At 50.5% G+C, this 25888-nt stretch overlaps 1 protein-coding gene and 1 pseudogene across 10 annotated transcripts in view; both read right to left on the bottom strand.

The window, feature by feature from the left end:
- CRAMP1 (cramped chromatin regulator homolog 1) overlaps window positions 1-25888 on the bottom strand; it is a 62424-nt gene that overhangs the window by 7108 nt on the left and 29428 nt on the right. For 3 of the 10 annotated variants that reach the window (XM_028498480.2, XM_028498484.1, XM_028498485.2), the window contains 13 exons: window positions 25761-25809; window positions 13331-13416; window positions 12734-12857; window positions 11819-11900; window positions 10171-11334; window positions 7680-7857; window positions 5813-5994; window positions 5651-5725; window positions 3531-3612; window positions 2535-2639; window positions 2239-2417; window positions 1420-1482; window positions 665-911 (listed from right to left, as the gene is read on the bottom strand). In XM_028498480.2, coding sequence (XP_028354281.1) covers window positions 665-911; window positions 1420-1482; window positions 2239-2417; window positions 2535-2639; window positions 3531-3612; window positions 5651-5725; window positions 5813-5994; window positions 7680-7857; window positions 10171-11334; window positions 11819-11900; window positions 12734-12857; window positions 13331-13416; window positions 25761-25809 — 2616 coding nt within the window. Of the gene's footprint in view, window positions 1-664; window positions 912-1419; window positions 1483-2238; window positions 2640-3530; window positions 3613-5650; window positions 5726-5812; window positions 5995-7679; window positions 7858-10170; window positions 11335-11818; window positions 11901-12733; window positions 12858-13330; window positions 13417-25760; window positions 25810-25888 lie in introns of all 10 variants that reach the window. The other 7 variants (XR_008619112.1, XM_055089926.1, XM_028498479.1 and 4 more) reach the window with 5 other exon arrangements.
- Window positions 17015-24126, bottom strand: LOC102993622 (protein BUD31 homolog; annotated as a pseudogene).

Below are 25888 nucleotides of genomic sequence, written 5' to 3'. Positions count from 1 at the left end.
CCCCCCAACAGCAGGGACCCGTGCCCTTCTTCAGAGAATGACACTGGCCACAGCAGATGGAGGCAGGCCCTGTGCTGAGGGCGTCACCTACACCCTCTCCTGCTGCTGAGGACAGCCCTGCAAGATGTCCGTGGCTCCAAACACACTGCTAAGGAGAAGAGGCTCTAATGAGCCGGTGACCAGCCCACGGCCACATGCTACCAGCTATTAGCTCTGAATCCACGGCCTGAACTCTACCAGCTGGCGCCCACCATACTGCTGCCCCACAGCACTGTCCCCACAGGCTGGGGGAGCCAAGGCCCACATGTACCAGTCCAACCCCTCCTAAAACCCACAACCCCGCAGGTGTCCAACCCAGGTTCAGAACCGACAAGGAGACGGCCCCGCCTGATCCCCAGGCTGGAGACGCCTCGTGGGCCCGCTCTATCTCCCAAGGCCGGGGGCAGCCCCACCAGACCACGAACAGGCTCAGGTCCTGTACGGGCTTTGTCCGCCTGCACTGCCCCTGCCAAGGCTGGGCAGTGCCTTGTAGGTGCAGAGGCTCAACGCCCAGGACAGCTGGACAGCAAGGTGCCTGGATGCTGGCAAACACTCAGGTGGGAGGTCAAGGCCCCTGGGAGAACTGACTCCAGGAGGGCTGTGCAGAGGCACCCTGGCTCCTTACTGTACTGGCCAGAGCTGATGGCGATCTCGATGATGGAGTCGCTGATCTGCGTGGCGGGCTCTCCCTGTGAGAGCACGTCCTCGGGCGGGCCGGGCAGGGAGATGTCCAGCAGAGCAGAGACGTTGGGCGGAGAGAGCCGGGTGCTGGAGGCCTCCGACGAGGGCAACGGTGTGGAGAGCCCGTTGTGGAGAGGAGCCTTGGACAGCTCGGATAAGGAGAGAACGGGCGAGTTCTGCGGAGACAGATACTGTTGAGACACGACAGAGCAGACAGTCCATACCAAGCAATGAAAAAGCAACCTTGCTCCCTCAGAGCAGTGACTGAGTGACGGGGACACCAACAGAGAGGCAGTGACCCCAGCGGTCACTCATCCTTCCAGCGAGAAACACACTCAGGGAACTTCATTCTCCTGAAACCCTCGAGGGATGGCACAGTTGGGAGGCCGGGCCGAGGTGGCCTGGATCTGCTTCCACCCCCAGCTGACGACCTCCTCCTACCCGGCCCAGAAAACTTAGTCCTTCCAGAACACTTAGTCCTTCCAGAACTGTGTCTCAATCAGCCAGCCTGAGAGGGGAGAAGGGAAGCCTGAGATGGGAGCCGCGTGTGCACCAAGGAGGCAAGGTGCGGGGAAGGACAGCTGCTGGGCATCATGGGGAGGAAGACCGGGCCCACGAGCAGGACCACGAGGGTGGGGCCCAGCGCTGGACGAGGTCCTGGGGCAGCTACTTTGCTCAGCAGCCAACAGCACACTCTACCTGGAAACTGTCTGCCACCGTCTCCTGCCTCGAGGGGACACTGATGAACGGGTCGCTTGTGCCCTACGAGAACACCAGGAATATGCCAGTAAGCACTGGCCCGGCACCTGGCTCCTAAGGAGAGTCGCTCCACCCCACGGCTCCTAACAGGCAGGAGCACAGGGGTGTAGGCTGGAGAGCTCTCCCTGGGAGCACAGGAAAGCCCACTGCTCTCAGAATATGCGCCCCCACGTCCCCAAACTTGAGACCATTTGTCAATTCACAGTCAACTCCAGTCTTAGCAAGAGGTCGACCTCAGGGTCCTCAGGCAGGGCTGGGCTCTGCAGTCCTAAGTGGTCGCCTGCCCTGCCCACCTCAGGCAGCCCTCAAACAGGTGGGGGAACCGGAGGAGCTGGAGTGCCAGCGGGGCTGCAGAGCAGGGCCCGCTGAGGCAGCACCCAAGTAGCAGGGAGTCAGGGGTGGACTGACAGCCAACTTGGTGACGTTGCTGTTCAGGCCGGCTACCTTCACTGCGGGCAGACCTCCTGTTCAGGCCGGCTACCTTCGCTGTGGGCAGACCTCCATGCCCATCTTAGTTGCGGATTCCCTGGGTCACATGGCAAGCCCACCCCACCTGCTGCGCCACATGGTCTAACTCAGGCTGAGACTTCCCTGTTCAGTGACGCTCCTCTCGCTCAGCAGGCCCGTCCCCTCCAGAGGCAGAGCTGGAGTCCAGCACGAACTCAGCTCATGCCTTGGCTTTCAAACTAGGACTGGAGATTGACCATCCCATCCCAGAAGCTGGTGGCAGCTCAGAGAAGCCCTTCTAAACACACTCACCCCTACGGCGGGGATGGGGTCTCCATTCTGGTGGGTGCCGGTGGAGTCCTGCCCCGAGACAGTCACCGTCACCTCATCTGAAGACAGCGGGGAGATGCCAGACAAGCCGTCGGCATCCAGGACAGGGAGGGGGCTTCCAGGGATGATGCCGGCGCTTTTAGCTGCTAAGTCGATAGCACCTGGCAACAGAAGCAACGTGCAAGTCTTTGTCTCCTGATGTCCTGAAACGCGCCCCAGAGGGGACAACCCGTGTGCAGGCCTCATTTTCATGCCAGGGCAGAGTCGCAGAGACTTACTGGCCAGGTGGCCTGGGGCCTGGGGTGGCAGGACCTTGGGCACAATCGGCCGGGACAGAGCCGCTTTGGTCAGGGAGGATTGAATGGGCCGGAAGGAGCCTCTCCCTGTGAGGACGAGAGTGGAAGCAGACGCGTCAAGGCACACGAGCTGATGGCCTCTTGCCACACGGCGGGGGCTGCAAGAGCTCCCCTTCATGGCCACCATCCGGATCATGGAAGCCGAGCTGGAAACCACCAAACGTCCCAACACTTGCTAACTTGGGGAAGTCAATGGTCACACAGGACCCCGGTGGGGAGAAAGCACTGTCGCCCGTGACAGCGGCACCACTGTGCTTCCTGGGGGCTGCTGAATGGCTGCGGTCACTACTGTCAGCCCACAGGAACAGCCCTTTAAGGGTGTGTCACACCTGAGCTGAGCTACAGGCTCCTCTGAGGGGGGTCAGAGCACCAGACTAGGATCAAGGTGCTGCCTCTGCAACCTGGCTCCTTCCTGGCAGGCTTTCTGCCATTGAAAAGTAGGTGTGAGAATGAGCAATTGTCTGGGTCTTGTGAAAATCAAGACCGATAAAAAGGTAAGTCATGGAATGTGTGTTTCACTGAAGGAGTCTCACTGTATAAGATTTACTGCAAAGAGCGAGGGCCCCACTGAGCTTACAGACCCATGAAAGCGTGAGTCGCACACCCTAACGACATGTCTGTCCAATAAAATGCCTGACAAGAAGACGTCATGGATGGAGTTGACCACAGACCCTTCTCTAAACTGAACCAAACAGAGCACCCCAACCAGGGCCGTCTGAGCCCACCTTGGGAGGAAGCTGCCTGTGGACCACCAATCAGGGATCCACACCTGCCGCCCTGCTGCCAATGTTGATAGAACGGACCCAGGAAGGCTTGAAATGTCACTCAAAGGGCCACAGGAACAAATGCCTGCAATTCCCAAAGACGGGGCTGCGCATGTAAGGAGTGAAACCTTCCCTGAGAAGGCCCAGCACTTACCAGTTATGGAAGAATTCGACAGGATGGAGAAGGAACAGACATTGTGGGACTGGTTTTCAGACGGTCTAGGAAGCAGTGTTCTCTGTGGAGGGAAAATTGGCAATATTCAGGTGATGGAAAGACCTCAATACCGAAAATCACCCAGGAAACAAGTGCTGGATTGTAAAGGGATGTTCTAGAGACGAGGGAGCTGAGTGTAACCAGATGGGGGTTCTGGTTCTAGAGTTGCTGACACAAGGGCTTCCAAGACAGTCTGAGGATGGCTGTGCTCTGTAGACCCCAGACCCCTAAACACTGGGTCCTCTCTGAAAAGAACCCAGGGAATTGAAGCTCCCCAGGGAAAACTGGGGGACTGTCAGAACAATCCACCTTTTATCTAGAACATCTGGATTTGGCTGGAATGCAACTAGTCCGATAAATATTTATAACCACTCGATGTGGACTGTTACAATATACCCCTCGTTTGGGTGAACAAAATCAAGTTGCCGCCTGTATCGCAGGGGGCCAAAGCCATGCGGCCCTCCACCCCATCCACGGTCTGGTGCCCACTCCTCCCTGTCACACGCCCAGGGCTCCCATGTGTGAACCATCAGGTCCCAATGTGCTCAGGGCGCCTTCATGGTGTGACGACTACCACCTAAGAGGAAATGGAGTTCACTGCCGACACTGTTATCTGTTGAGGTGAAACACTGACAGAAAGCATCTCTCAGGCCGGAAGTGTCCAGAGGCACTGCAGCTCTGGGTGCACAGCTGGGCTCTCGCCCCACTGGGGCTCCCCAAGGGTCTGCCAGGTGCCGCAGGGTGACTGTACACGAGGTGACGGGCCCTGGTGTCCCCTGCCAGCCTCACACCTCTTTTGAAAGAGCCAGGTGGGAGATCCTTCAGGCTCTGGGTCTCGCGGTCTCTGTCACAGCTACTCAAGTCCACCCCGGTGGTGTGAAAGCAGCCATGGACAGCAGGGAAATGAAGTACCGTGGCCACATGCCAATGAAACTTTTTATAAAAACAGTAAGTGAAAGAACCACATATGAAGTGTGATTCCATTTATGTGAAATTATGCGATCCCTAGAGACAGGAAGTGGCTCAAGGGCTGGGGAAGGGGCAGTGCAGGTAACGGGCCGGGCTTCTGTTTGGGGTGATGACAATGTTCTGGAATGACACAGCAGTGGGGGCTGCACACCCCTGTGAATATACTAAAAACCCTGAACTGTATGCTTTAAACAGGTAGGATTCATAGTATGTGAATTATATATCAATAAAGCTGTTTACAAACAAAACAACAACAGGCAGCTGAGGGCACCCTGGCTGCGACCCTGGGCCGTGGGGTATCCTCTCAGCCAGGGAGTGTGCTCCTATGCCCAGGGCAGAGGGTTAATATATTTAACCAAATATACCAAAATTAAATGCCCTAACATTGAATTAGCCTGCACAAAAAAACCCGTGGGACTTGGAATAAATTTTCCTTCCTGAAATCTGTCATGCAATCTCTCATTTCTAAATAAATTACTTCCAAGAGAGGAAGAGATTTCTGAGTCTAACAAAAGGAGACCTATGCATTAATTCAAAAACATTCATAAATTTCCAGGCCCATAGTTATTTCAGAATTTCAGCTTCACCTCTGTTATCTTTTTACCTCCAAATAAAAATGCCCTCTTTCTCCTGTGCCTCTCATCCCTGGATCACCCCTCTGGGTCTGCAGGTGGCATCCACGGGTCCTCTCAGAGTTCATTACCAGCTTGGGAGAGGTCTGGCCTCTGGCCAATCCATATACCTTGCCAATTGCTTCCATTTACTACATACTTATAAATAGATGTTCTGAGAGTCCTCACATATATTCCAATCTGGGACATCCTTGGAACCCAAATCCCTAGAACTTTCTGTCTTTTTTGCAAGCAGTTTTCATGCTGTACCAAGATTACCTTTATTTTCAGGTACAGTTAGGGTCACTGTTACTACTTTATCCTGTTAAGAAGAAGAAAAGAAGGGGCAGGGATTCTCCCCACTTCACATGAAAACCTGAGACACAGGAGGACACTAGCGTGTCCTGGGCAGCTCAGCCGGTGGGAGGGAGAGGCCAGCCCTTGAGGCCAGGCACATGCAGATGTGGATGGGCTCCTGACCTGGACCACCAACGGCTTCCGCAGGTGCCGGTTCCGCAGCTTCCTGGGCTTTGGCAGGAAGAAATCCGACTGCATCTGTGAGGAAGACAGTACTGACCCTGAGAGTGTTTTCTCCACACACACAGGGCAGCCCAACAGCAGGGAGGCGTGGGCCCCACTTACACTGATGGAGTTCAGATGCTGACGGAAAGTCAATTCTGTTTCCTTGTTGGGAGAGAAGAGCTTCCCGTGTCGGCTGTTGGGCGGCAACGTTGTCGGGACGGCAAAAAGGCCACCATCTGAGTCACTGCTTCCGGCACTGGAGGGACCAGCCACCAAGAGGGGCCTCGGGGGGTTTCTCAAACCTAGGGAAAGAGAAGGGAGAACAGATACAATGGTGCTCACCCAGCAACGCCTCCAGCATGGGAGGGGTTCCACCGGGAAGAAAATCAGAAAGGAATCCTTGACGACCTCTCTGGTGTCCTTAAAAGGAATTCCTATATCTCAATGCTGTAAAAACCTGCTTTTCTCCCTTTCTCCCTGAAATTCTAGTTCCCACCATGTAAGCAGATCAGAGCTTTCCTTGATCTCTGCTGATCTCAGTGGGAAGGGCAGATTCACCTTCAAAGACTTTTCAGAGCTAGAAGAACCTTCCAGATCATCTAGTGCAGACCAGAGGTCAGCAAACGTTCTCTGGACATGGACAGACAAGAAAAGTCAGCCTCGAGGGCCTCACAGTCTCTGATGAACTCAGCTCTACAGCTGCAGCACAAAGGCAGCCACGTGAGCCAGTGGATGTGGCCATGTGCCAATAAAACTTCATTTACAACAAGCAGGCTGTGGACCACGGTCTGCTGATCCTTGGTCTAAATCTCTAATTATACAGAAAACAAACCTAGAGATAAAAAGACAGAAAATATTTATTTAGGAACTACTATCTGGGGACTCTCCTTGCTGTTTTCATCATCATAGGCGTTACTGCAAAGCACCCTCACTTCATGGTAGGGACAGGTCCCCTTTCTTTATTCTTTATTTGCAAATCTGTGGGGTTAAATCAACACGCACAGAGTCCAGAGAACAGGTCTTCTAAGCACCTGTCTGGATTCTAGCACTGCAGGCGCACTGGGCTAAAAGCATCCTCAATTGAGGAAGAGTGTGGATATTTAAGAGTTCACAGAAATAACAAAACTTTAAAGCCAGAGGGAGGTGGCAAAGACTATACAGGCTCCCAGCTAGCCCACCACCGGTTGACGCCTGAGGAACGTGCCTTTGCCTTAAAGACAACCGATTCAGAGTCTGCTGCTGCCCCCTCGTGAGCCACAGCAAGGAAACAGGATAAAGGTCAGGAGGGAAACGGAAAACAAGAACTGCAGGAGGTGGGGAGCCTGACACCACAGCAGCCTTATTCTTTAAAATTCATGCAGAATTACCGATTCTAGCCATGACAATCTGTTTTATTAAAAAAAAAAAAAAAAAACTAAGCAAGTAAACTGATGACTCAGAGAAACGAGTCATGTTTATCCTAGGGTTATGTGCCACGTAACCCAAAAAAGGACGCTGAATTTAAATTACTTCCCAGATACAACCATGGACCAGCAGGTAAGCCCATCTTTCTTTCTAAGACTTGTGTTCAACTGCTGGGGATTCCTTTAACTGAAGGTTTCTTTATTCTAATACTTTAGATGTAAAGAAAAACAGTCCCTGTAAGACTCAGAAAGAACCAACCTTTCTCATGCTTTAAGCCACCAACTCGGCATGATATGGAGGCTGCTGCTGACCTCACAAAGCCAAATTCCCCAAAGTGACCAGACTGGCAAGGGTCCCCCATGTTTCCTGTCGGCTTCCGCACCCAGTACCCCAGAGCCTCTGTGACGGGCCCTGTGCTCACCCTCCCCTTGAGGAGACAGTGATTTCTGTACCCCACACCATCCGCTGGACTGCAGCTGACTGAGTGGGGTGAGGCCTCAGGCAGCCCGGAGCTCTCGGCTCTGTGCAGCCCGCAATGCCCAGCAAGGACCCACGAGGCCGCCTGTGGCCGTCTGAGCCTCACCTGAGGAGCAAGGTGCGGAGCTGGGAGAGAAGGTCTTGCCGTGACGGAGGGCAGCCTGGTTTCGAGGGCAGCGTGGGCTGCGGGAGCTGACAGTCACCACCTTCCCCGGGGGCGTGGTCGACTGCTCCTCCTGGGCGGGCCTCACTGAGGCCGTGGAGCCAGTGTTCGCTTCTGGAGCCTGGGACAGAAACAGGCCAAAACATTGGCCAAACTCAGCACGGAACAACGCTTGTGGAGTGTGACGGGACAGCAAAGGGCCCAGGGTCACACTCCATGTGTGCAGGTTGGTGCCCCCGGGCCCTCAGGGGAACAACCGCTGTCCTCCAGGAGCCCTTCTGTGCTCACTGCCGCGGTGGCACGGAAAGGGCGTCCCCCTGCACCGTGACGGGACGGGAGGCTGAGCGACAAGCGACAGGGACTCTCCTTCTTAAAGCTTCTTCTGACTGTGAGTCAGAGGAAGGCAATACAGATAAATTTCTAAAATCAAACACAATCACAGCCAAGGAGTCCTCTGCTTAGTCAAAACCTCCACCTCCACACACCTCGTGTGCCCCTACCTGAGGCCGCTGCCTCCACTCGCCTGGCTGTCACCGAGTGTTGGGGTCCTCGGCCATAGAGGTACCCCTTCTACTCACCTGTTCTCTCCCATGACTCCACCATCCTGCCCTGCCCTGCCCTGCCCCCTCAGTTCTCCCCAGCACTCACTCCCCATGCTCTCATCCAGCCCCACCTACCCTGAACCTCTTCCTGTGTCTCCCATGCCCTTCGCCCTGGCCTGACCCACCTTCTCCTTTCCCTTGGACCCCTGCTGTGTCCCTTCCTACTCTATTCATTGGATCTCGACACCCCCACCTCCCACCTGAGTGCCCGCCAGCCTCAGCTGCATGTGTTTGTCAGCGTCCCACCTACAGAGAAATCGCAGGGAGGGGCTACCTGGCCAGGCAGGCCATCTCTAATTCAAGGTCCTCTATCTCACACCTGAGCTGCATCAGAATCACCAGGCAGGGCGTGGGGGTGTCTCTTCAAAACAGTCTCCTGGGCTGCAAGAACCTGCATCCCTAATGAGTTCCCAGGTGATGCCGAGGCTGCTGGCCAGGGACCCCGCTTCAGGAGCCACAGATCTGAGCGCCCTGCTCTGCATCCTCTGCACTTGCAACTTGTTCTACTCTCCTCTCCCAGTTAAGGCTGAGGCCAAGGCCAGCACCTCGGCCGTGTTCCAGAACTCCCGCCTCCTCGGGAGCCAGCCTGGCCCAGCCTCCTTCCCTAGGGGTCTGGACATGCTCCGGTCTCCCCTGTCTCCACTCCTGACCCCTCCAAAAGCCAAACTTGAAAAAGTTTTAAACTCATCATCTCTGTCCGGTCACTGCAATACTGCCCACGCCTGCCCGCAGGTCACATCCACACCTGAATTCAAAGTCCACTGCTGGCCCTTGGGCCCCACCCACCCCCACGAGAGCCGGTCCCAGGTGGCGCTCATTCCCCACCACGAGCTCTGCTGAGTGCCACCGGAAGATGGTGGGCAGGAGCCCAGGGCAGAGGCTCCAGGAAATGGGGCAGAACACAGACCACGTGCTGTCTGCCCCGGGGAGCAGGAGGCGGGTACATGTCACAGTGGTGACATGGGCGCGCCTCGAGTTTGGTTCTGACTGTGACCCGAACCCCACTCCTGTGAGGCCACCACGCTGAGCTTCGGCGCCTCCTCCTGGAACTTGTGAGCCTCACCTTCTAGTGCACATGTGCCTTTCGGGATAGACCTGCCTCAGGACACTGCTCTCGTGCCCAGAGAGCGCACTAGACTTTCCAGTTGCAGCACCTTCCAGCCCACGTGTGGGCTCTGCTGGCCGGCCTCCGAGCAGGGGTGGGAGGGGCGGTTACAAGCCGTGGCCAGGCCCATCTGGCCGGGTGCCCTTTCCCTGGGCCATGGCAGCCACTGCCCCCCACAGGAGCCTCTCAAGGAACCTGAGACCACTCCAACCAGACACCTCCCGACAGGGTCTCCTGGGTGCAGCCCACCCAGCGCAGCCCCTCCCAGCTCCACTCCCTGCACCCAGGCTGCACCTCCACTGGCCTCCAAGGACGGCCTTTCCAAAGCACACACTCGACCTCGCCGTTCCTGCTGCAGAAACCTGCAACGCTCACAGCCCAGCTCGGCTCCTGACCATGGCTGCCACCTCACCTCTGCGCCTCTGTCCCAGGCTCTGTCCCCTTGGCCCACACACTTGGGCTCAGTGGCGTCTCTGGAGCCGGGCAAGGTGCAGCCCGTGTGAGCCCCACGGGACGAGGGCCCGCACTGCAGGGAACCAGAGCCCCTACCACGTGCTCTGTGCAGCCCACTCCAGGGAACGAAAGGCGACCCCCGGACCACCTCCTCCAAGGAGCCCGCGGGGCCCCAGACCACCTGCCACAAGGCCGGTCTTTCCTCTCTGGACCCCAGCCACCCAGCCACGAACCCCTGGGGGGCCAAAAGGGTTGTGCTCTGACCCACACTTACCAGCCTGGGGTTGACCTCCGTGGAGATGAGCTTCAGGAGGCAGCTGAGGAGGCGCTGCTTGTGGAAGGTGGTAGGCGGGGAGCCGGCGCGGGAGCCCTGGGCCTGCCCTCCCGGGGGCTGGCCCTCAGGGCCCAGCACTGCCAGCCAGTCGTACTCCAGCTGCAGCTTGTTGGGCTTGCCCATCATGAGGTAGACTTCGGCCAGCGTGAGGCTTTCAGAGGTCTGCAGGTTCCAGCCCTCCTCGCGGAGCTGCTGGGCGAACCGGCTGGCAGGGACGTCCTTCGGAGGCTTGGCGGCAGGCTGACCCTGAGGTGGCGGGGGGTCCAAGGGGCTCGCCTTCTCCTGGGGTTCCTCCGCAGGCGCGTCCGCCAAGTCTTTAGTGCAAACGTCCGGCTGGAGCCCGGGGCTGGGCTGAGGCTCTGGGCCGGGCGGGACGCGGACAGGGGATGGTGCCCTGGCCCGGGTGAGGTCGGCCACCTCTGCACTGCTGGGGACGAGGGTCTCTGGGGAGGGGCACCCTGAGGGCCGTGAGTCTGCGCAGCGGCACTGCTCAGGGATGATGAGGTCCTGACAGGACTTCATGTAGCGGGGGAAGGGGTCGAGGAGGGAGAGCTCATCTTCCAGGTCTGGGAGCTGGCCGCAGGCACACACCAGGGCCCCGGGCTCTCGGGCAGGGCCGTCCCCACCCTCTGCAGCAGCGGCCGCAGGGGTCTTCTCAAGCCGTCCCCCAGCATCCTGGGGCCCAGGGGGAAGCCTGTCGGAGGCGTCCGGGCTGCTGAAACTTGCAGCAGCCCCCTCCCCAGGGGCACTTTCAGGGGAACTCTCCCCGGAGCTCTGCAAAGCGTCGGTGGAGGGAGGGGGCCGCCCCCCACCCTTGGCCTCGGCGCCGCCCCGTGGGCACTTCAGCTGGCCCCTGGCTGTGCCCTGCCCGCTCTGGATGCCCAGGATCTGGGCTGGGGGCAGCGTGTGGGTGTCCTTGGTGCTCTGCTTGCACCGGCCGCCCTCCTGCCAGTGCACCGTGCAGAAGGCCTTTGAGTGCACCACTCGGGCCACACCCGGCAGCGGGGTCAGGGTGCAGTTCTCCCCCGGGAACAGGTGCAGTGCCACCTTCTCCTGCAACGGCTCCGTGAACGAGTCCTGCAGCTGCTCCTCAAACGTCTTCCGCTGAGCACACCGTCAAGGAACCACCTGTAGCAGCTCACACCCTGAGGTCCAGCGGGGAGACATGACAGGTACTTCCTTCTTTCCGGGCTCCACACCCAACACTCACCCTCCTCGCTGGGAACCAGGCAGGGCTACAAGCCAGCCAAGGACACGAAGATGTAGGTTTGGGGCTGTCCTCGGTCACTTTGTTCAACCTGCTGGCAGGGATGCTTCGGCCACACCCTGTGGGCCAGATGGCAGCCACTTACAGCAAGGACGGCTGCTGTGACAGAGTTCTAACACTGCAAGGAGGTCAAAAGGGGGGTTCAGACCCAAAACCCAGAGGATGAGGGGCTATGGGTTTTAGTTCTGGTTCTACACCATCTCATGGCACAGCTGCTACATGCCTGGGGGCCCCGCTGCAATTCCAGGATGAGAAGGAGACTTCACTCTCAGGCAGCAGGTGCTGCGGAGCCTGGGGGTGGCTTTAGTAGGAAAAGGATACAACTCGCACTTCATGAAGTGCCCACTTCTGCTTCAGGAACTCGATGAGGCTGGAGACCTTTCGATGGAGCTCCACGATCATCCTACAGAGAAAAGACAGATGCGGAATGGGAGGCTGGGACGCGGGGGTACCTTCTAGGAGCCCCAGAGGCTGCGGCAAGAAGATGATGCCAGGGGGTCTCGAGGCCAGAGCCATAATGTCCCCGCAGAGCCGCTGGCTCCTTTTCTAAAAACTAACTCTTTAATTTGAGATAACAGGAGACTCGTGAGAAACTGCAAGAAAAAGTAACAGAGATCCTGAGTGCCCTCTACAGTATGAGGTCTCAACCAAGACAGGGGCCTTGGTACAACACACCCTTCTCTTCTACCAGCTCCCTGTGGGGTCAAGAGGGCGGGTCTAGACTCAATTAAACCCAAGAAAATAAAAATACACATGGAAGGAATGAAGTCCTGATGCAGGCTACGACATGGATGAACCCTGAAACCATGATGCTGAGAGAAGCCAGACAGAAAGGACCAGTATATGACTCTATTTACATGAAATGTCACAACGGGCAAATCTATAGGGCCAGAAAGTAGACCAGTGGTGCCCTGGGAAGTGGGAGGAGGATGCACAGTGAGCGTTTAGTGGGCATGGGGTTTCCTTTCGGGGGGCTGAAAATTTCTGGAACTAGAGAGAGGTCACAGTTGTACAACACTGTGAAGGTACCCAATACCCCTGAACCGGGCCCCTTAAAAGGGCTCACAGTTAATTCCATATTATGTGAATTTTATCTTAATCTAAAGGCATCCCCCACACTACCCCCAGGTGGTGTCAGAATACTGGAGTGGTGTCTGCTGCTCACCCAGGGACCCAACACCGCCCCTCCAGCCCCGTCCCTCGCAGCTCGCTCCCCCAAAACGCACGGTGTGTTACCTGAGCCGCGGGTTCTGTGCGAGGCTCTGCACGCGGGCCCAGGCATGGTTGTTCCGTGGCTGCAGCTCTACGGGGACTTTCAGGGGCAGGCGCACTGGCTTCTGGTCCTCTTCGTCACTCAAGCCTACGACAGGAAGGGGCCGTGAGAGCCTGGCACAGACGGACCCTGATGAGAAGATGAAGTCCTTGGCCAGACAGCTAAGGGACCCAGAGAGGAGCAAGGGGCAAACAGCCCTCAGTGAAAGTGGGACTGGCAGGAGCCCCAGCAAGGACCTGGTCTAAAGGTGCCAGCATGGCCAGCTGCACATCTGCTACACCAGAGCCACGGACCGGCCATGGGAGACTCGCCCCGACACCTCGGATGCTCCATTTGAGGACGGCTGGGACTTCTGAGCTGGACTTGACTCAAGAGAGGACACACCGCTATGACACGGGGTTTCGGGTCCAGGAGCTGCCTGCTGGCAGGACTGGATCACGCAGGCTCAGCCGCCGTGTTCCAGCTCAGCCTGGCCATCACTAAATGGAGCCAGACAGCGAGCCTCCCCGATGGGAGTGAGCCCCAGGTGCGCGGCCCAGCCCAGCCCATGTCTGACGTACCGTCCGGGTCACAGAGCTTCTTCAGGGCACGGCACATGGGCGCTTTGATCCGCAGGTTCCTCCCTTTGTACCGGACTGTGGTGGCCCTGGGAGAGGAGTGTTAAAGAAGCGCTGAGGCCTCTAAATGAACAGTCACTCCCACCCCGTGCAGTAACTAAGGTCCCCGGCTAAGCAACCACCCTGGCCTCCAGGGCTCATGCTTGGCCCCACGAGGGGGCCCCACACGTCCCCAAGAAGCTCCTGGAATCGTAGGCAGATGTGCATGACAAACGACAGAGCTGACTCTGGACCTTCCCGAGCACGCGTCACGCTGCAAAGAGGGCACCTGCTGTTCAGGACATACCCTGCCCTCCTGCCTGGCGACCCCGAGAGCCCTCTCACTGGAGCTCCAATCAGACGTCAGAAGGAATGCCCCTTCCCCTCCTCCAGGTCCCCAGAGCAGAAGGGCTCACCCACCTCTACATGACCTCTCAACCCGCCCCTAGGTGACCACCTCTGCAGGTCAGTGACATTCCCTAGTCAGTCCCTCTGCAAACCACACTCGGGGGGCCCAGAGAGGATGCGACACTGGAGGCCAGCAGGCATGAGTACAACATGCCTGTGCTCCCCCCACTGATCTGCAGGCAGGCCCAGAATCAGGAGGGCCTGCCCTAAATCTGTCACAGCTATGGGTGACACTCTACCTGAATACTGCTGTGACAGAAACTTATATAACATTAGAATTACATAAATTAAAGAAATACTACTATTAACTAATGAAAGGAATGTAAAAACCATAAAAAATAGCTCCCTCTAAGAAACACAACTGGAGTGCTTTGGGAATACTCAGAAAAGGTAGATTGTTCTTAAAAGATGGCAGACAAATTAAGTGTGAGCAAGACAACTATGAAAAATGACAGGGAAGGACCCTGCAATCCCACTGCTTTGAGAGCCTACATTCTTGTTCCACTTGAAAACAGGAAATCACAAATGATGCATCTTGGCTAGAGCTTGCAAATAAAAACAACACAGAACTCCGAGGAGCAAGCCACCAAGAGAAGGTATTGGCCAGCCACCAAATGGTTGGTGAACAAACCTAAGTTTATGTTTTACGAAAGGTTCAAGGTCCGTCTATATTGTTTTTATGACCCTGCTCTGTTTTTTACCTGTTTTTTAAAAATCGTATTACAATATTGTGTTAGTTTCAGATGTACAGCAAAGTGATTCTGTTATACACATATATATCCTTTTTTGATTCTTATAGTATATTTCAATATTTTACGATACTGAATATAGTTTCCTCTGCTATACAGTAAACCCTTCTCTACTTTATACATGGTAACCTGGATCTGTTAACCCCAAACTCTAATTTATCCCTCCACCCCACCCCCCTGCCTCTGGTAACCATAAGTTTGTTTTCTACATCTGTGAGTCTGTTTCTGTATTATAAATAAGTTCATTTGTACTATTTTTTAGATTCCACATATGTCAGAGAATGTTTTGTCTATGTTCTAGGAGTTTTATGGTGTCGTGTCTTATATTTGTTTTTAAGCCATTTTGAATTTGTTTTTGTGTATGGTAGGAGGGAGTATTCTAACTTCATTGATTTACATGCAGCTGTCCAGCTTTCCCAACACCACTTGCTATAGAGACTGTCTTTTCTCTATTGCATATTCTTGCCTCCTTTGTCGAAGATTAATTGACCATAGGTGTGTGGGTTTACTTATAGGCTCTCCATTCTATTGCATTGATCTATATGTCTGCTTTTGTGCCAATACTACACTGTTTTGACTGTAGCTCTGTACTATTGTCTGAAGTCTGGAAGAGTTATGCCTCCAGCTTTGTTCTTTTTCCTCAGGATTGCTTTGGCAATTCTGGGTCTTTTGTGGTTCCATGTAAATTTTAGGATTATTTGCTCTAGCTCTGTGAAAAATGTTGTGGGTAATTTGATAGGGATCACAATAAATCTATAGATTGGTTTGCACAGTATGGCCATTTTAACTATATTAATTCTTCCAATCCAAGAGCATGGGATAACTTTCCATTTTCTTGAATCATTTTTTATTTGCTTTATCAGTGTTTTATAGTTTTCAACATATAAGTTTTTCACCTCCTTGGTCAGGTTTATTCCTAAGTTTTTTTGTTTTTTTTTTTTTTTGGTGGGAGGGGTGTGATTTTAAACAGGATTTTTTTTTTACTTTCTCTTTCTGATATTTCATTGTTAGGGTAAAGAAATGCAACAGATTTCTGTATATTAATCTTGTATCCTGCTACCTTACTGAATTCATTTATCAGTTCTAATAGTTTTTGTGCTGAGCCTTTAGGGTTTTCTACACAGAGAATCACGTCATCTGTACATAATGACAATTTTACCTCTTCTAACCTGGATATCTTTTATTTCTTTTTCTTGTCCGATTGCTGTGGCTAGGACTTACAATACTATGTTAAGTAGAAATGGTGAGAGTGAGCATCCTTGTCTCGTTCCAGAATTTAGCAGAAAGGCATTCAGCTTTTCGCCGTTTGGTATTATGCTGGCTGTGGGTTTGTCATAAATGGTTTTTATTATGTTGAGATACGTTCCCTCTATACCCACTTTGGTGAGACTCAAATGCTTTTTCTGCATCTAGTGCGATGATCACGTGGTTTTTGTCTTTTCTTTTGTTGATGTGGTGAATCGCACTGACTGATTCGCATATGTTGAACCATCCTGTGACCCTGGGATGAATCCAACTTGATGGTGGTGTATGATCTTTTTTATGTGTTGCTGGATTCAGTTTGCTCATATTTTGCTGAGAGTTTTTGCATCTAAATTTATCAAAGATACTGGCCTGTAATTTTCTTTTTTGGTAGTGTCTTTGTCTGGTTTTGCTATCAGGGTGATGAAGTGTTCCCTCCTCTTCAATCTTCTAGAAGCATTTGAGAAGAACAGGTCTAAGTTCTTTGTATGTTTGGTAGAATCCCCCAGTGAAGCCATCTGGTCCTGCACTTTTGTTTTCAGGGAGCTTTCTTAAATTATGGATTCTATTTCACTTCCAGTGATTGGTCTGTTCAAATTATCTGTTTCTTCTTGATTCAGTTTTGGTGGGCTATGTATACCTAGAAACTTGTCCATTTCTTCTAGGTTGTCCATTTTGTTGGAAGGTACTGTTCATAATTTTAATGATTTTTTATATTTCTGAGGTATCAGTTGTTATTTCTCCTCTTTCATTTCTTATTTTGTTTATTTGGCTCCCCTCTCTTTTCTTCTTGGTGAGCCTGCCAGAGGTCTGTCAATCTTGTTTGTCCTTTAAAAAAAAAAACAGCTCTTGGTTTTATTTTTTTTCTATTTTTAAATCTCTATTTACTTCCTCTCTGATCTTTACTATTCCTTCCTTCTGCTGACTTCGTGTTTTGTTTGTTCTTCTTTTTCTAATTCTTTTAGCTGGTAGGTTAGGTTTACTTGGGATTTTTCTTGTTTTTTGAGGAAAGCCTGTATCACTACGAACTTCTCAGGACTGCTTTTGCTATAGATTTTGTATGGCTGTGTTTTCATTGTCTTGAGGGTTTTTTCTATTTTTTTTGGTTTTTCCTCTTTGATTTCATCATTGACCCACTGGTTATTTAATAGCATGTTCTTTAGTCTCCATGTAATCTTTTTTTTCTCATTTCTCTTTCTGTGGTTGATTTCTAATTTCATGCTGTTGTGGTCAGAAAATACTGAATTCATTTATCAGTTCTAATAGTTTTTGTGCTGAGCCTTTAGGGTTTTCTACACAGAGAATCACGTCATCTGTACATAATGACAATTTTACCTCTTCTAACCTGGATATCTTTTATTTCTTTTTCTTGTCCGATTGCTGTGGCTAGGACTTACAATACTATGTTAAGTAGAAATGGTGAGAGTGAGCATCCTTGTCTCGTTCCAGAATTTAGCAGAAAGGCATTCAGCTTTTCGCCGTTTGGTATTATGCTGGCTGTGGGTTTGTCATAAATGGTTTTTATTATGTTGAGATACGTTCCCTCTATACCCACTTTGGTGAGACTCAAATGCTTTTTCTGCATCTAGTGCGATGATCACGTGGTTTTTGTCTTTTCTTTTGTTGATGTGGTGAATCGCACTGACTGATTCGCATATGTTGAACCATCCTGTGACCCTGGGATGAATCCAACTTGATGGTGGTGTATGATCTTTTTTATGTGTTGCTGGATTCAGTTTGCTCATATTTTGCTGAGAGTTTTTGCATCTAAATTTATCAAAGATACTGGCCTGTAATTTTCTTTTTTGGTAGTGTCTTTGTCTGGTTTTGCTATCAGGGTGATGAAGTGTTCCCTCCTCTTCAATCTTCTAGAAGCATTTGAGAAGAACAGGTCTAAGTTCTTTGTATGTTTGGTAGAATCCCCCAGTGAAGCCATCTGGTCCTGCACTTTTGTTTTCAGGGAGCTTTCTTAAATTATGGATTCTATTTCACTTCCAGTGATTGGTCTGTTCAAATTATCTGTTTCTTCTTGATTCAGTTTTGGTGGGCTATGTATACCTAGAAACTTGTCCATTTCTTCTAGGTTGTCCATTTTGTTGGAAGGTACTGTTCATAATTTTAATGATTTTTTATATTTCTGAGGTATCAGTTGTTATTTCTCCTCTTTCATTTCTTATTTTGTTTATTTGGCTCCCCTCTCTTTTCTTCTTGGTGAGCCTGCCAGAGGTCTGTCAATCTTGTTTGTCCTTTAAAAAAAAAAACAGCTCTTGGTTTTATTTTTTTTCTATTTTTAAATCTCTATTTACTTCCTCTCTGATCTTTACTATTCCTTCCTTCTGCTGACTTCGTGTTTTGTTTGTTCTTCTTTTTCTAATTCTTTTAGCTGGTAGGTTAGGTTTACTTGGGATTTTTCTTGTTTTTTGAGGAAAGCCTGTATCACTACGAACTTCTCAGGACTGCTTTTGCTATAGATTTTGTATGGCTGTGTTTTCATTGTCTTGAGGGTTTTTTCTATTTTTTTTGGTTTTTCCTCTTTGATTTCATCATTGACCCACTGGTTATTTAATAGCATGTTCTTTAGTCTCCATGTAATCTTTTTTTTCTCATTTCTCTTTCTGTGGTTGATTTCTAATTTCATGCTGTTGTGGTCAGAAAAGATGCTTGAAATAATTTCTATTCTCTTAAATTTGTTGAGGCTTGTTTTGTGTCCTACTATGTGGTCTATCCTAGAGAATGTTCCATACACACTTAAAAAGAATGTATATTCTGGTTTTTTTTTAATGTAATGTCCTGTAGCTATCAATCAAGTCTAACTGTTCTATTGTGTCATTTAGGATCTCTGTTGCCTCACTGATTTTCCGTCTGGAAGATCTGTCCATTGATGTCAGTGGGGTGTTAAAGTCTCCTACTATTACTGTACTCCCATCAATTTCTCCCTTTGTGTCTGTATTTGTTTTATGTATACAGGTGCTCCTATATTAGGTGCATATATGTTAATGACTGTGAGATCTCCTTCTCGTACTGATCCTTTTATTGCTATATAGTGTCCTTCTTTCTCTCTCTTTATGGTCTTTTTTTTGGCTGCACCATGTGGCTTGTGGGATCTTAGTTCGTCAACTAGGGATTGAACCTGGGTCACAGCAGTGAAAGCACCGAGTCCTAACCAATGGACAGCCAGGGAATTCCCTATGGCCTTTGTTTTAAAGTCTATTTTGTCTGATATGAGTATTGCTATCCCTGCTTTCTTGTCATTTCCATTTGCATGAAATATCTTTTTCCATTCCCTCACTTACAATCTATAACGTGTCTCTCTCTCTAAAGTGGGCAGTCTGTTGTAGGTTCTTGTTTTATTATCCAATCTGCCACTCTGTGTCTTTTGATCAGAACATTTAAGTCCATTGACATTTAAAGTAATTACTGACAAGAATGTATTTATTGCCATTTTAAACATTGCTTTCCAGTTGACTTTGTATTTCTTTGTTCTTTTCTTCTTTTCGTTTTTCCTTTTGTGGCTTGATGGTTTTCTTTTGTATCATTCTTGAGTTCCTTTCTGTTTGGTTTTTGTGAATATACTGCATGTTTTCGATTTGTGGTTACCCTTGTTTTCAAGTATGTTAACCCATAACTGTATCTACTTGCTTTAAACTGGTAGTCACAGAAGCTCAAACACATTCTAAAAGATCCACATTTTCTTACTTTTCTCCCCCATATTTTGTGATTGTGAGGTCTTATTTTACATCTTCAATGTTTATCCTTTTGCTGTTCATTGTAGTTATAATCGTTTTCATAGAATTTTTTTTTATTGTTTTTTAAATCTATGTGCTGGTGGGACTTCCCTGGTGGCACAGTGGTTAAGAATCCGCCTGACAATGCAGGGGAAACGGGATCAACCCTAATCCTGGAAGATCTCATGTGCCACGGAGCAACTAAGCCTGTGCGCCACAACTACTGAGCCTGCTCTCTAGAGCCCGTGTGCCGCAACTACTGAAGTCCGTGCACCCAGAGCCCGTGCTCCGCAACAAGAGAAGCCACCACAATGAGAAGCCTGTGCACCACAACAAAGAGTGGCCCCCACTCACCACAACTAAAGAAAGCCTGCAGGCAGCAACAAAGACCCAACACAGGCAGAGATAAATACATAAATAAATAAATAAATTTTAAATATATATATATATGTAATAGGATAAACTTGCTGTGGAGTTAGTGAACTGAGCAGCTTTACAAAAAATAATAATAATCTATGTACTAGCTTATTTAAAGTGACCTTCAATCCTTTTATGTATTTCCCTTTCCTACTGTGATGTTTCCCTTTCCTACAGATTCTTGCTTCTCTTTTATTTAGAAAAGACCTTTCAATATTCTTTTTAAGATAAGTTTAGTATTGCTGTATTCCTTTAGTTTTTGCTTGTCTGAGAAATTCTTTATCTCTCCTGCAGTTCTAAATGATACTCTTGCTGGGTAGAGTATCCAAGGTTGCAGGTTTTTCCCTTTCAGGACTTTGAATTTATCGTGCCACTCCCTTCTGGCCTGCAAAAGTTTCTGCAGAGAAATCAGCTGATAGCCTTATGTGGGTTCCCTTGTAACTGACTGTTTTTCTCTTGCTGTCTTTACAATACTCTCTTTAACTTTTGTCATTTTAACTATGATATGTCTCAGAGTAGGTCTGTTTGGGTTCATATTGTTTTGGACCCTCTGTGCTTCCTGTCCCTTGATACATTTCCTTCTTTAGGTTTGGGAAGTTTTCAGCTATAACTTCTTCAAATACATTTTTGATCCCCTTTTCTCTTTCTTCTCCTTCTGGAATTCCTTTTATGAACAGATTGGCACACTTTATATTAATCCATAGATCTCATATGTTGCTTTCATTTTTTTTTCATTTGTCTGTCTGCTGTTCTGATTGGGTGATTTCTGTTATTCTATCTTCCAGATCACTTATTCATTCTTCTACATTATTTAGTTTGCTATTTACTGTCTTTAGCTCAGTTTTCATCTTGGTAATTGAGTTGTCTGATTTTGACTGGTTCCTCTTTATACTTTCTAGATCCTTATGACAGTGATCTACATTTCTAACAACAGTCTTTCTTAATTCCTTCAACATTTTTATTACCTCCTTTTTGAGCTCGGGGTTTGGTAGACTAGAGAGGTCTGCTTCATCATTTGTTCTCTGAGAGGATTTCTCTTACTTTATTTTTTTAAAGATTTAAAAGTCTTATTTCTACAAATCACAGCTGATGAACATGAAACCTTCATACATGGGCACCACTCTACAGGAACAGCTGTTCCCAGGAAAGGGGTGGCTTGACATGCAGAAGCCTGCGCAGTCCAAAGTCCAGGGCGGAGTGGGGTCAGGGGGCCCAAGGGCCTCTGCCAGAGCAGCCCCGGTAGCCACAGAGCATGCACTTGATGATCCGGTCCACTGACAGCTTATTTGGGGGTCCTGGCAAACGCAGTTTGTCCCCAAATCAGTGTTCCATGTCTGAATGCACCTCAGGCAGCATGATTTCTCATACACCTGCTTTTTCCGTTCTGCGATTAGGTTTTATCTGCATAGCCTTCTTTAATACAATATTCATATAGTTCTGTTTATGGCTTTCCGCTTGTAGAAGAGATCAAAAATATAGTGGGTTTTCTGGTAGTGGATCCTGAAGATGGGCCACAGAGATTCCACTTTCCTCTTTCCCTCATGAGGTTCTGTTTCAGCTTCTCTCATCTTTTGATCTAATTCATCCAATGCTGGCTCCATCAACTCCCAGTCATCTAGGGGAGCTTTCCAGCTTCTTCTGACTTTAGGCATTTTTCCCACAAGATAATTTGCAAAGATCTTAGCGTCTGTTTCCCAAGATTATAACAGAAAGATCCCTGGTCTCTTCAGTTACAGACGTAGGTTCTTGTCCAGCTCTACCAATCAGTACATGACTTTGAGGAGATCACATTCCCTCTCTGGTCCTCAGTCTTATCAGAACCTCCATCGCTGTTGGATGCCCCTTCTCTATCCTCTTGTTCTTTTAATTGGGAGTAGTTCCCCTGCTTTTTCATTTTACTTATTTCTCTCCAGTTATCTGGACAAGAAAACTCCAGGAAGCCAGCTCCCCTGCCATTGTGTTAGGAGGGGAGATTCAGAGAGGATGGGAGTCTGCAGGGACCAAGGCCTCCACTGAGACTGAGTGCTTGAGTCTTAACCACCTCAACCCAGGGGAAATACAGGCAGCAGAGCACTCCGAGGGATGTGCTGATGAGGCTGGAGTGGGGGTGCAGGAGCAGGAACCAAGAACATCGAGTCAGTTCTTAATCGCCTCCAACAAAGGGTGCTGGGAACAAGTGGACGTTTCTGCCATCCATCCCAAACAAAACACAACAGTAGCAGGCAAGATTTAAAGAGCAGGGGGAGCCGTGTCATGTGGCACTTGTGTTTGTGATAACCACATTTTCCGTTAAACTGTTTTGTGACTTCCTTTTTTTTTTTTTTTTTTAGTGAAATTGAACAGCCCCTGCTTTATGACTAGAGAACCATTCTGAGGTTACGAGCCCCTTCCCTTTCTCACAAATGAAAGTTCTATGAGCAGCCTGAGGCTGGAGCCAGCACAGGTGAAGCCTGGCCCCAGCCCAGGCTGCGGAGGTGCACCTTCAGGAGAATCAGGTCCTGCCCTCTGTCAGCTGGAACAATGTGGAGGGTCCTATTTGAATCCTCCACTAGTGTCACAAAACAGGCAACAGAGTAATTCCTCTATGTGCATGGGAGTCAGGCTTTCCTTTCTGATATGAGGTTCATCTTCTCTGCAAAGTTACTCGATAAATCTAATAACATGTGCTAAGTTCTATGCTGCTGGGTCTGTGACCAATGTAATAAGATTCAACTTTAGAGCTTTTCTCAATTCATTTACTCCTTAATCCAATTCTACCATTCTATAACAAAGAGAGACTGACAGTTAACTGGAAAAGGTCTGCATGAGAGGCAGGAACAGGAAGTTAGTTAAATACTCAATGCTTTTTGGTCTTAAGTCAAGGAGTACTTTTCCACAGGCACCTTACTAATTTCCCCCATCTCTGTCTCACTTTTACAGGTCTTTTGCTTTGTTCTTAAAACCTGATGATGTGTTGGCGAAACAACACACAGTAAATCAACGGAACAGAATTTCAAGTCTGGAAATAGACCCACATAGCACAGTCAACAGACCTTAGATGAAGGTGAAAAAGCAGCAAATGGAGGAAGGATGGACCCTCCAGCAGAGGGGGCCAAAACAACTGGACACCCACAGGCCACAAACTGAACCTTGGCATAAACATCACATCGTGTACAAAAGTTAATTCAGAGTGGATCGTGGATTTATACGTCAGACCATAAAACTTTTAGAAGAAAACATAGGAAAAAACTTTGCGACCTTGAGTTAAGCAATGACTTCTTAGATGTGACACTAAAAGCACAATCCATAAATGAAAAAGATGACAAACTGGACTTCATCACAGCTGAAAACGTCTATCCTGTGAAGGACACTGCTAAAGAGAGTGAGAAGGCGGGCCACAGACTGGGAGGAAAGACTAGCAAATCGCCTACCTGACAAAAGGCTTGTGTCTGGAATATATAAAGGACACTCTAAACGCAATGGGCACAAGATTTGAAGATGCACCTCACCAAAGAAGATACACAGATGGCCAGTGAGCATAACAAAGGTGTTCAACATCACTAGTCCTCAGGGAAACGAAGTCAAAACCACAATGAGACACACCTTCACCACTGGGGTGGCTCAAAAGAACAGACTGAACACACCAAGTGTGGGGAGTGTGGGGAGCACCTGGAACCTCGCCTAGAAAGCAGGCTGGCAGCTCCTTATAAAGTCTGCACGTGCTCACCACCTCCTCCCCTGGGGATTTGCGCAGGCAAGATGAGACAAAAAGCTGGAGGCCAATGCAGAGTCATTTACTCTCTGTAAACAGCCCGTGTCCCTCACTGGGGGTTGGATCAACAGACCACAGAACAGCCATACTGGGGACACTACTTCACAGAGGCATGGACCAGAGACCCACGCAGCCACATGGAAAGATCTCAGGGTGTACTGCTGAGTGGAAGATGCCAACCTCGGAAGGCCACACACGGCACAATCTCACTGAGATGACATTCTGGGAAAGGCATGTACGCACAACACTGCTTGAACATCTCAGATCCTGGAGCAAACAGCTTCCACCTGACGGGCACAGGGCAAGTGTGAGGGTGGGAAGGAAGGCCAGATGCTAAAGCTGCAGCAGGTGAATAGGGAGGTGCAATAAACAACCCCCAGGGCTAAGGCTAGTGGCCTCTCTCCCTACTTGCCTCTGACCACCCCCCACACCTCTGGGAGGCTCCATATGCCCAGTGGTACCAGTTGGCCAGGCCCCCTTCACTCCCCGGCTGCTGGGGAGAATCACTGCTCTTTCACACGGCAGTGATACATACAACCTAGTCACTCTCAGGCCTGGCTCCAAACTGATGGTAGTTCATAGACACAGAGCCTGGAGGATCCAACATGAGCCTCTGTAAGGTTGGACGCTGGGCTGGAGCCAAAGCAGAAATGCACACAGTCAACTTGGCAGAGACTCAACCTGAGGGATGGGGGCTCACTGGCCGTCCGACACCAGGCTGAGGGAGGAAAACTACCAGGGTGCAAGACAACATCCTGCTGATGTAGCAGAGGCCAGGGAAGCTATTCCCAGGGATGGCTCGACCTACAGGACAGCTGGCCATCGAGCAGCAAGGGCCTGGGGATGGCGGGCGGGTCCGTCTAAGATGAGGAGTGGAGAGGTCCATGTGGGAGCGCAGAGGCTCTGATGGGGTGAGTGGGAGGGACGGGATGGCCGCCAATGAGGACCCCACACCAGGTGAGAAATCCAGACCGTGTAAAGGGGGATGGTCGGGCTGTGCCTTGGAGTCCAGTATAGCCGCAGTGCTGAGGGACTTGGCCAGAGCAGCCATGAGAGAGGCAAAGGGTTGCGAGAGATGGACAGGCCCGCCTGCCATGCTTCCAACTACTTGCAGAGAGGAGTGAGAGGCGCTGACTGAGAGACCCTCAGAGTACAAGGTCGGGGGCATCCTTCCCAGGAAGAGATGCTGGAGGCTTCCAGCTGGAACACAGGAAACATCCAGGTCATAATGGGACTTGTACGTCAAGGCAGAGAAATGGGGGGCAAGTCAGATCTGGGATCCTTCACCCAGAAAAGGTAACAGAGGCCCTGGGAAGAGTTAAAGTAGCAAAGGAGAGGGTGCAGCAACAGGAAAGCCTGGGGGCAGTGCCGAGACAGCCCCAGGAGGGCGGTTCCGGAAGCTGGAGAGCAGCTCAGGGTCAGACACCTCGCTGGAGCCCAGGGACCTACTAGCAAGGCTGTCAGAGCGCAGGGGGCAGCGGGCAAGCCAAAGGGCCACTGGGCAACGCAAGGACAGGGCACCGTGGCTTTTCCATGCAGCAAGTCCTGGTACAGCCTCTCTGGGGCAGAAACGGTCACAGCAGTCAGGTCAGAGCTGCGTGGGGGTCCCCAGTGGTTTTGTGTGATCGGGAGGCCAGGAGTGTGAGAGCAGAACAGAGTCAGACTCAGCTTGACCTCGAGAGGCACAAGGAGGAACGGTGGGCAGAGGAAGCACGGGAGGACCAGAAACATGCACCAGGATGGCCAGGAGGGCAGGCCTTCTAGAAGCAAAGGAGACCCCCACACCATGAAATGCACAAGGTTGAGGAAAAGAGCAAGAGAGTGAGAAGGTGAGGGCTGAGTGGAGACCAGCAGAAGAACAAGGACGGGGCCCCCAGGACAGGGAGAAGCTGGGGGCAGGTCAATCAGTCCCCCAGGCTGGCCACCTCCTCACGGGCAGATGCTTAACTGTGAGGGTGTCAGGGCTAACTCTGAAGACTTTAGGATTTAATGGTCCTCACTAAGAAAAGGGGAGAAAACTGCACATATTTCGAGGTCTATATTTGAGAGAAAGTGCTAACTCCCACAAGGAGCTGGCCTGCCTCACACACAGCTCTACTCACCCAGCCTGAATGAGCTCGTTCAGCTTCGTGGCGTTCTTGTCATCCATGCCTTTGATGGAAAAACAAACACACGTGAGCATCAAGTCGTCAGGAGCGAAGCCCAGCAAGACCCCACATAATAATCTCCA

This window comes from Physeter macrocephalus, chromosome 14, assembly GCF_002837175.3.
Source record: "Physeter macrocephalus isolate SW-GA chromosome 14, ASM283717v5, whole genome shotgun sequence".
NCBI classification, from domain to species: Eukaryota; Metazoa; Chordata; class Mammalia; order Artiodactyla; family Physeteridae; genus Physeter; species Physeter macrocephalus.
Note: the sequence above shows the minus strand (reverse complement) of the source record. Positions and strands in the feature narration are given on the sequence as shown.